Source organism: Cordyceps fumosorosea, assembly GCF_001636725.1.
Source record: "Cordyceps fumosorosea ARSEF 2679 chromosome Unknown scaffold_47, whole genome shotgun sequence".
Lineage (NCBI taxonomy): Eukaryota > Fungi > Ascomycota > Sordariomycetes > Hypocreales > Cordycipitaceae > Cordyceps > Cordyceps fumosorosea.
Genome location: NW_017387347.1, coordinates 3,041 through 13,825, shown reverse-complemented (window position 1 = coordinate 13,825; position 10,785 = coordinate 3,041). Strand labels below are relative to the sequence as shown.

At 51.7% G+C, this 10,785-nt stretch overlaps 2 protein-coding genes across 2 annotated transcripts; one reads left to right on the top strand and one right to left on the bottom strand.

Annotated features, from left to right (window-relative positions):
- Window positions 1-5,354: 5,354 nt before the first annotated feature.
- On the top strand, window positions 5,355-6,695 carry ISF_09362 (hypothetical protein; the record flags this gene model as incomplete). Its single annotated transcript, XM_018852965.1, has 1 exon — window positions 5,355-6,695. One exon carries the CDS (start codon window positions 5,355-5,357, stop codon window positions 6,693-6,695), a length of 1,341 nt encoding a protein of 446 aa, XP_018699830.1.
- A 428-nt stretch (window positions 6,696-7,123) lies between these two features.
- Window positions 7,124-8,647, bottom strand: ISF_09361 (hypothetical protein; the record flags this gene model as incomplete). Its single annotated transcript, XM_018852964.1, has 3 exons — window positions 7,124-7,198; window positions 7,253-8,274; window positions 8,359-8,647. The coding sequence occupies 3 exons, from the start codon at window positions 8,645-8,647 to the stop codon at window positions 7,124-7,126; spliced, it is 1,386 nt and encodes a 461-aa protein (XP_018699829.1).
- Window positions 8,648-10,785: the final 2,138 nt, after the last annotated feature.

The window sequence follows — 10,785 nt, the reverse complement described above, 5'->3', positions numbered from 1 at the left end:
GTAGCCATATTCTACCTTGGCAACTTTGAACTGTGTGGCTTCTGGCGACTTGGGGTGAAATTAGGCTCTTTCGTCTCAGATGCATTTGGGGCTACGGGCGGTCTGTTTTGTCCCTCTTGGACGTGCACACTATTCCTCCATATCTACGCCAATTCAGGCTGCCTCGTTGGATCTCTACAGATAGCCAGGCCGTGTTCCGCCGCCGATCGCCTATTCCCATAAGCCAAACATTGTCCTCCTGTATGATTGTGGGCAAAAGAGCCTTCCCCTTTTTGGACCAACTTCTCTTTTTAGCCAGAACAGGAAGACGTGGCGATACATCCAGATACTTACAATGTATCTAGGCAGCCGGATAAAGCTCACTTTATCAGTAGAAAATCTGTGCAGCGCAGTTCAGTGGGTTGACAGTTAGCTAAGCCTGAGTACCTGCATTTCTGCCTTTATCGGGCTTAGATTCGCAGTGTGACCCACACTTGGAGATACCTCGGATGGCCCACTGTAACCACATCGTACTACTGGTACTAACGTCGCGCCTACCCGAGTCACTGTGGAGGACGCTACAGCGGGGCTCAAGAAGCGTAAGACGCTGGGGTACCACAGAACACCGATAGCATGTAGTAAGGTTGACACTTTATTTCATGGACGCTGCTCATGGCTTGTCGCGTGGTCGCATGGCGTTCCAGGCCCACTGGAACTTTGCTGGAGTCACAACTACCTGGAGGCTGCCCCAAGCAGGTCGTTGCCGGCACCGGAAAATTCGATGCATCGTATCTCCGGAGATACAGAATCGATGCGAAAGCTGTATACGACTCAATAAGGACTGCAGCTTCTGCCCTGTCGACCAACGACTGGCGGCGGACTCGCAAGACAATACTACTAGCCAAGGAACTGGCAGCTCAACAGCGCATTCGCAGTCCTCCTCACCAGACCTTGCGCCTGGGAACCCCACTAGCATGGCGGCAAGATCTCTACATGGGATGGGACCGGTGCAAGACTCCGTTGCGCTTACTCCCTCTGTCACTATATCACCCAATCTTTACGCTAGCGCTACAGGTGAATTTTGTTCGACGCGAGGGACCTTGAAGCATATGGATGAACCACACTGATCACGTCTTCTAACAGAAGGGATGAACATGCCAATCACGACCGAACAGAACTTTAATGCCTCTCCTGGGTCGAGTCTCGCCTGGAGCTTTGCTGAGTCAAACCCAGTAAGTCTGCTTGGATCCGTGGACATAGCCTATGGCTGGCACCCATTTGGCAGCGAATCCGGCTCTACCGTACCAATGCTACCTTTCACACCTGACCTGGCTACTCAGTCGGCTTGGATGGCAACAACGTCCGAAGCGGCGCTAAACAATTGGAATTGTAACAGCGGGGTACCTCGAACATCACAAGCGAGGTCTGTATCCTTTGGCAGTGACCCCATCGGTCACCTACGACAGCAACTCGCGTTTGCTCCGAGCAATGGACTGCATGATGGGCGCAGCGAACATGGAAAACACGTTGACGTCCCCGATGCATCTGGCCCCAGTACGAGGGCATCCGCCTAGCCAAACACGCGGGCTGAGCTGCAGCACATAGCGTTACAGGCCGTCCTATGGGTTGAGCAATCGCCAGGTGAATTTACACAGATCAACTACCCCTACTAAACCGTGTCCTGTGAGGGTTTCCCTCACTCAGCTCGGATGCGTCTAAATGACGCCGGATTCACGAGGTATGCAGGTCATTCGGCGCGTGCAGCAGGATCGACTGAGCTGGTAGTGAAAGCAGTCAAAGGCACCACCGTTGTGGGGGGTAGACGTGCACAAAAGAAGAGGACAGAAGTTCAAATCGTATATCAATACAGTATAAGCTGTCATTAGATGACTTTTTCGCCTTATGCTGTAATAAGTATTTGTCGCGCCTTCTACGTTTGATTTGATTTTGATTTGATTTGATTATTTACGTCTGTTGGCGCCCTAGAGTAGGCTTTTAGACGTGCTATCGAGCCTTCTACGGATAAACGTGCAGGCGTACCCGCTTAGTAGGCCCCCACAGGGCGACGGCGCGCCCATGTTCTCACTAGTTGCCCCTGGAATACTCTCCCTGCCATCATCCTCCAACTGTAGCAGTGTCACGCCCAATGGCATGTATCTGTCTGAACCGATATCGTCAGCGGGATCACGATGATGTTGGCGTGATGCGCTCGCGGTTGCAGCCACGAGTGCGTTGCGCCAATAACTGTTGTCGCCTGGTCTTTGTACGGGGACCAGCGGGAGCCCTGATGTCGGTGGCGTGTATCGCCCAAAACAAAGGAAAAGTGTATATGTTTAACGAGTAGCGCGAACTACTCGGGCTGGATACTGCACAGAGCGCGCCAAGCTTGTACACCTACGCTGCGTTACGTGCGCTTGTTGATCTTCGAATAGTAGAAGTCAGCAATGCCTACGTACACCTTGTAGGATCTACCGAGAAACTTCCCTATTTCCGTCTCTGGGTCGGGTGTCGCGCCTTCTACGCCTTACTAGCATGCTTTGGTGCAGGGTAGGTGCGAGTGGCTACGGTCTCGGCAGGTAGCGCCGGTGGCGCATCTGGGCACCCTCCGAACGCAACTGGTAACCCGTGTATGCACGGCCGACTGTGAACCACGGTCCTTTGTTGCAAACTTGGTAGAACTGTTGAGTTGGGGAGGCGACGGTGACAGGCAGATCGGCAGACACAGGTCTCGCCATAGGTAGATAGATCTAGACATCCGGGGTCAGAGCGAGCAAAAAATTGCCTGTAGAGCAAGGTAAAAGACGAGCCAGGAGCCGACTATTAGTCGACCAGAAGTGAGACAATAGGGTCGCAGGAATCAGTGGCCGGCGAGTGTAAACGTGCGGCAATGGGAGGGACGGGCGCGAATGAAAAATTTTCAGCAGGTGCAACAACGGACACAAGAGTACAGCCCAGCGCGAATTGGCGGAAGGTACCGCCCCGAACCACTTGATCTCGCACCCGGACCCGACGGACCCGCGGACAATCCATATAAACGGATTTAGTATAATGATCGATGTGATTGGCCAGGAGTAGGGCAATCGAAGCACCAAATAGCCCAAATACCTGACGCCTTGAAGTTTGGTGTGTTCTCGTGAAATAGGTAGTACTCCATGCTCATCAGGACACGAGCGCAGCAGGATATGGATGATATCCTACACGGGGTAAACTTGGCTGAGCTTCAGTTTCTAATGCCTCTCGCCCCTATTCCAAAACCCGATTCTAGCATTTAGATTGGTTACTACGCAGAAGTGCGAAGAAGTCATCTGTTTACTGTCCGCAAGAAGCCTCATGATGCACGCCGTGGCTTCCTCATGTCGTATCTAGCGTGGAGCATAAACGAGAATTCGAGAACCAGTGGTCACTTTGTTCAACACTGCCATACTGGACCTATGGCGTGCACAAGAAACCCTTTTTTCCTTTTTAGGCCATTAACTACTTATACTGTGCTAGTGCATGTATACTCAAAAGCGTCTCTTTTTCGGCAAGCATCTTGTATCGATTGGCAGTCTTGATGCGCATTCGCTTGCCCCATATCTGGAAAATCACCGACGTACTGTTCAGGAGAAACACGAGAACAGCGATGATAATGCAGTTGTTGCGAGCGCCGTCGTGGTCTATCCAAGGCTGGATATTGAACGTCATGGCACCGCCCACCAGGTTGCGCAGGACATTGACCAGCTGAACTATTTCTCCAGAGAGCTCGTTGTAGCAGTCCAGTGTGTAGCCCATGGAAATTGGGAAGCCGGCATTGAGCGCAAAGCCCACGAGACCCAGCCCAAGGCACGGTATCGCCCAACGCCATCCGTAGCTTGCCCCTACGCCATACAAGATCAGTGCAGCACTGGCTGTAAATGAAACCAACCAGTAAGCCCAGAGTCGCTGCTCCGGCACGGAAATGCCCTTGTTTCGTCGAGCGAGGTAGAGAACCAGCCAGTCACGATTAAAGTGCCCACCTCAGACAGCCCCCAAAGCCATGCCGATGATGACAGCAAAGTACATGAGGCCCAGCTTGCGCGAGTCAAAGTTGTAAGGAGGCGCGGCGAAAAAGCTAGCCTGGGTCGCGAATATGAACTTGGTCAGAAAGGTTCCAATACTGATAATGATACTAGTTCACACCACCGCGGGCAAGACAACTAGATGGAATGGAGAGATCATCAACTTCCAGTAGCTCACCTCGATTTGCGGATTTCTCTGGAATAGGGTCATTTGCTCCAGTAGCTTCGCTTGTCTCTTGAGGGATGTTCGTGTATCTGGGCTGCAGTTGTACTCTTGCAACTGTCGGACTTGAGAGCTGTGCTTGTGATGACTGAGCCGCTATCGTCTCGTACGTAGAGAGTTTCTCGGCGCCAAAACAAGCAACAGGGTTGCAAGTCCCATAAGGATGAGGAGCCACCTGAACACCACTCCATCCTTGGGAGGCGATGATGTAGCCATCTGCCACAGGGGGCAAGAAATTGCCGAGAAGCAGGACAAGGGCATAGACCCCCAGCCAAGTACTGCAACGATGCTGAGGCGTGACGTCGAAAACGGATGTGATGTTTGTCGCGTAGGCAGAAAATCCGGCAAGAGCGCAGTCTGCACTTAATTGGCCGATGCCAGCCATTGATAGTCCTATCCCCAGGCCAACTAGAATCAACACCGACGCCACCATGCATGGCAAGCGGCGACCGTATTTGCGAGTCCAGGGCAGGCACAGAAGAACGCCAAATGCGCACAAGAACACAAGGACACCCTGTGCGTTATTCAGTTCCACATAGTTCATACCCAGCTCCTGAACCCATATGGCCCAAGCCGGACTTGTCCAGGTAATACTGCTCTCTATTGTAAGCGATTGCATGTTGAAACATAAGACGTTGCCTTTCGCTTAAGCTGGCATGTGCTCTAAAACAGAGATTACCAGATGCCGGACGTCTCGTCTGTGGAGAGAGATGAAGCTGAGGGGTGTTTTTTTTTCCGCTCTGGAGACTGGACAACAATCAATCTGCACAGCTGGGAGTAAAGGCTTTGAAGCCCGGACATCGAGATGAGGATAACGTCGCAGACTACGCAGAGCCAAGGCAGAGGCAGTCCTTCTGCGGCTTACTCCCCCAAAGGTGCCTACAAGCCACGAATCTTCGTCCGTCAGGCTGCATGCAACGGCTGCAGCTCAACCAATGAGGGTATCGAGAACTCCCGCTCACGCGCAATCAATGTCCTGTCATGTGAGAGACAGAATCAGAGAAAGTATAAAAGGCTCTTGCTTGCCCATATCTACAGCTCCCTACTCTGTGTCCTTCATCTTATTTCTGCACAGCAGGTTCCCGATACCAATCTTTACCATGGCACCTGCTAACATGTGCGTTGGAGATTCCACCTCCCAAACACTCACTCACAACGGGTCTGAAAATCCCAACACCGCGGAATCTGAGAGCAATGAGCCTGCAAGCTCCAAGGCCGAGAACTCTGGGCCTATAAGAATCTTCCTCAACGATTCACCTGACGACGATAACCCAGAAAATCCTCCGTCGACTACCAAGACAACAGAACCTCCGAAAGAAGTTCAATTCCAGCTGGAAGGAGATGGCTATGGTGAGGACACGGGTGAAGCTGCATCCTATGTGCACCCTGCCAGCGACATGAATGGCCAACTTGATTTTGTTGGAAACAAGCGACCATATGAGTACAATGTTGATTATACGGCCATGACGCGAGTTGGAACAAGGCGAAACGATATACCTGACTCCGAGGGATCCGATGACGAGGACCCTGGAAGCACGCAAACCACCAATGCACACACCGATGCAAATACTGTTCCACACACCAATGCACACATCAATGCACATACCGCAAGCAATATAGAACCCGACGCAGACGTCAGCACACCAGATACTGACCCTGCTCCATACAACGAAGCCAGAACCGCGGCGCGAAGCTCCAGAAAGGTTGCATCGGCAGGCAAGAATTCCAAGAAGCGCAAAGCTTCCAACCAAGAAGCCAGTAGTGCGACACGCACGGGTGGAAGAGAGGATGCATCGGCAACGAGCAAGAATCTCAAAAAGCGCAAGGCTTCCAACAGCGTGAACTCACGGAATTATGGCGTACACGACATTCAAGCAGAACACGAAGGGCTGCCAGGAAACCAGAAGTATTCATTCGAGTCGGCTTTCTATGGTCACCCCACCTTAGCCAAGGCAATACCTCGAGGCGCCGATGCTCTGAAGACCGCCACGTCAGACAGTTTTCGAGGTGAAGCGGCCGTTATTTCGCCTCTTCGACGCGCTTCTCGCGAGCGTAGTTTACATGTGGATGCTGGGCTCCTCATGACTGGAGCAACTCTACCCGAAAGTAGGTATCGGATTGGTACCGACGAAAGATCCGACGCGACCCAAGAAGTGCATACGCCGGCACCAACGAATGCGGAATGCACTACTTCGACAAGGTCTTCTCGATTTCTGTTATGCGGCGCTGAAATCCTGTCCATAATTCCAAGAGACGAGTGCATCGAAATTGGGGTTGATGGTTGCTGGTGGTTGCAATTCGTTGACAAGCCATCGTCTTCCAGAACATATCGTGGTTCATACACAATCCGCGTATCGTCGATCGAGCTTGCAGGACCTGCTGACAAAGGCGTTTTTTGGCTGTGTAAGGAGCTCCAGGATGTGACACCTCGAGTAACGAATGAAGTTTTCCCATGATTGCCATTAATTCGAATAGCTACTTTACAGTAGCCGAAATCGAAACTGTTTCGCTCTTTGTTGGGTATCTTTGTTGAGTTACTAAGCATGGAGATAGTGCCTGGGTTCACTCTACTTCGCCAACCAGAGACGAAACTCATTTCGCAAGCAGGGCTGATTGGCCAGGTCAAGAAGATCTAGATGCCGGCCTATTGACGTCGATAATCAAATTACGAATGGAGGGGGCCCTTTAAAATGTCACCATGTCTCGCAGACCTCAAAATCTCCAGACCGTCTCCATATCCCGTCGTGCAACCACCCGTTCGGGTCTTTTACTGTATGTACACGCCTAGAACAAATCCCATAGAGGAGAATTTCGACGTTATAAAGACAACTAGTAGGTCAAGACATAAAGAACAGGTTGGGCTGAGGAAGCGGAGTTTCATCGACTACGTAAAGGCATGCATTGCGGCAATTAAGGACAGAAGCGATATTGCAGAAGGCCATTTTCGGAATACCGGATTCTACATCAAACCATAGTAGTGAGCTAAGGAATTACCAAACACATTAAAACCTACAGTCCACTCCGAGCAAAGGCTGTCCAACCATTCTCTAATGCGACTGACAAACTGATCTGCAATCCCCAATAGCACCCCGCCCTTCACAAGCAAATCAGCGTAGAAGGCCTGCGACTCATACATACGCCCTAAGTGGTAGCCATTATCCACAGTGATCTTGCCGGCGAGTTGGTATGCAGACTGCCATCTCTCATTGGACACCTGGTTGCAGAGCCACTTGCAGAGTAACTCGGGTGCCTTATGCACAGGCACGGGGAGCTTGAGAACGTCTGGCCGAGCTACACGAGCGACTTTTGACGAATTCGCGTCTGGATCATGGCAGCTTCCATCATGAGACCCGTGGCAGCAAATACGAATGATGCTTTGTAGTGAATCAGATGCCTTTCGCTTCTGCCTTTTCCGTTCTGCCTCCTCTTCTTCATGTTTATATATCACTTCGCGAATACGATCCGGGACGTCGCCGTGGGTCTCGAGTTTATGACCCTCTTCAGCATAGTCGATGAGTTTGTCCATGGTGTCTGAGTCTAATTTGCGATGACTCTTTGTTTCGGGATCCCGCCAGCAGGAAAATCCACGATTCGGAAGGACAAAACTGGAACACTCGAACAGCGCGTAGACGTCTTTCCACACAGGTCGCACCCCGGAAGCCTCTTGTTGAGCGACAAGTTTGTCTCGTGCGGCAAGTTGTTGCTTGGTAGCGCCACGCCCAGTTTTACCGACTTTGTTTGTGGAATCAGTCTGAACTTCCTTGTAAATGAACCAGACTTCAACAGTGAGATTGCTGCCTTGGTCACTCCAAGATCGTAGTTTATTCTCTACGGGACTCCAGTCGATGTTGAGTGCACGGAAGCGCTTCTCTAGGCAACGTTGGGCGCGTTTCGAGGTTGATACTGTTATTTTTGTCTCGTCGGGCTTGTATTGCGGCTCAGGGGCTTTCTCCGTCACGACGTCGAGGAGTTCGTTCTGCAAGTGGTCGTTCCAAAATGCGCCGGGCGCAACGCGGATATCTTCTACAGTGTCACCTGTAAGTGTTATCATTCTGCCTTTTCGAAGTTGCAGTTTCCAAATAACGTTGTAAGTTAATGGCGTTGTAAAAGACTAAGCACAGGGATCCTGGCTTCCATCCTTGGCAGCATTGGGCACCGCAGGGTCGGGCACCGCAGGGTTCCAACCCTGGCTATCAAAGGTTCCAGCAGGTGGACTGCCATAATTGCACTCAAAGTCAAAGTTGTTGAAAGCGTCTGGGCCGAATTCGGATATTTCTTGTCGGGCGATTGGCATAAAGATAGCAATGAGGCAAGCCAGGCGGCTGGTGTGAAACCTTGAGGTCCAGCCAGGGCGGGGGATGGCTGAGACTCTGTATTCCTCTCTCTGCAGCACGCCAACGCCTGACATGTTTCATGTTTGTCACGTGATGTACCTTTGTGCAGCACTAGAGCAAGCAGATGATCAGGTTTGAGCGGGATGAACTTGATGTAGCTAATTCACAAAGACTGTAGAAAAGACGATTCGAGATAGGATGAATGCTGGTGTGCGACATCTAAGGCCATTTATACCCACTACTTTGAGATCCAACTGCATGGACTTGGGCGTTATGATATGCAGAAGTGGTGGGTAAGCTTGACCGTGAAGCATGTGCACAGTGCGAACTAGGCTACACTGTGCATTGACCATGTTAGGCCGATCCTGGCTGCCAGCATAAAAAAGTTTTATGGATCCACGCGGACACTGAACCTGAACTCGACTGTACAATTGGAGCTGCTGGGATGGAAAGACGAGGTGGAAGCGATCGGAGAACGTCAGGAATCAGTGGAATGGATGAGGCGAATAGTCAAACAGTTACTTAGACATAGCTAGTGAGCCCTATTGGCGGGAAGCCACCGGGCGTAATAAAACAATGAATGAATGTACAATTGGTAGATTCCATCTCCATTCCCTCTCCCGGCCCCCAAAACGCCTCGCCGACCAAGCAAGCCAGAACCCAAAGAGAAACGGTTCCAAAAAAAAATTGAATGAACCATGTCTGTGTATGTAAGCCTCGCCCCCCTCTCCTCCCCCCAGCCATCTTGACTCACGGTCTGGTCCTATCCCGGTCATCGTGTATGGCATTATGATGCAGCTCCGTTGTTTGTTTGCATCAAACGGGCCTTGTTCCCCCCTCTTCCTCAACTAGACCTTAGGTCGACTCCCGAGGGCGGCGCTTGTCGAGTGGCAGCCTCGCTCGTGACGCTTCATGTTGCTGCGCACGTTAAAGGCCTTGTCGCAGCCGGGATGCGCGCACTTGTACGGCTTCTCGCCCGTGCGCCAGTGGCTGTGGATCCGGCTGCTCGGCCGGCTGAAGGCCTTGTTGCACGTCGGGCACAGGTACTTGTCCTGGCTCTGCAGGTAGACGCTGCTCTACCAGTCTCGTTCATCATCTTGAACGCGGCTCTTGCCCCAAGATTCCCTCGAACGTGATAGACTTTACGAGGGAAGGCGTGACCGAGAAGGCGTGGAACTCCGTCGCCGATGCCTACCAATGTTACCCGTGCGCACGCCTCTTCGGTAAACTCACAGCATTAACTCAGCATCTTGGCTCCCTTATTCACCAACAGAAGCTTAACCACTGTCCTAATAGCCGCTAAAGAAAAGATTTTACGACCCTTGCCGCTGTTATGAGTTTTTTGGAGGGTGAGAGCTGTGACTACATGCGTTTCGAGGCTGTACAGACGAATGTTGAGCGCAGCGCTTTTGGGTCCGACAAGCTCGGCTGGTTTTTATCGGTCGACGTTTGTCGCAGTGCATAGTTCAGCTTTTCACAATCCACCAGTGTTTCCATTATTTTTGTTTCTGTACCCGGCAGCTGTGGGTACGTCAATGGCAGATCATTACACTCGACGTGATAGTCGGTGGGAGACGAGGTGCTTTGGTTAGTGGTGTCAGAGGCTCTTTGGACAAAGCCGTCAGGGTCGCCCCTCTCGCCAATCGTTTCTGAATGCGAGAACCCTCGGAGAGAATGTCTTTCGAAGTCTGACCGACTCCAGCCGCATGATCATTGCGCAACTGGTCAACCGGTCCCACGCGGATCACCTGAAGAGGCACATTTCAGGTGTCGTGTGAAAGGCGTTGTTCAAAGAGGGATAATGATGCAAGGTGAGAAGCGAGAGCACTATATTGCTCAAGAAATGACTAGCTGCATCACTCAATATACACACAACGCACGCTCGCCCTTTTCCCACACGCCCAATCGATGCCCCTCCCAAACCTGCTGGCCGACCGGGAGAAATCACATACAGCGCCCCGTAGGTAAAGTTGTAAGACATCTTTAGGTTCGAGTGCAGACTTCAGGCTTCAGTGGCATCCCCATCAAGAAGTTTTTTCAGAGTGGTCATGTCGTCGACAGGCCACAGACCCTGATCACCTCTGGCCTGCCTTTGTCCTGAAGCAACCCTCGGCGGCCAAGTAGGAAATGTCCTCACTCGAAGCCACAACCGTCGGGCAAGCCCCTTGGTTCGTTTAAGAGGAGACCACGGAGTGGTTGCAAACCATGAGGG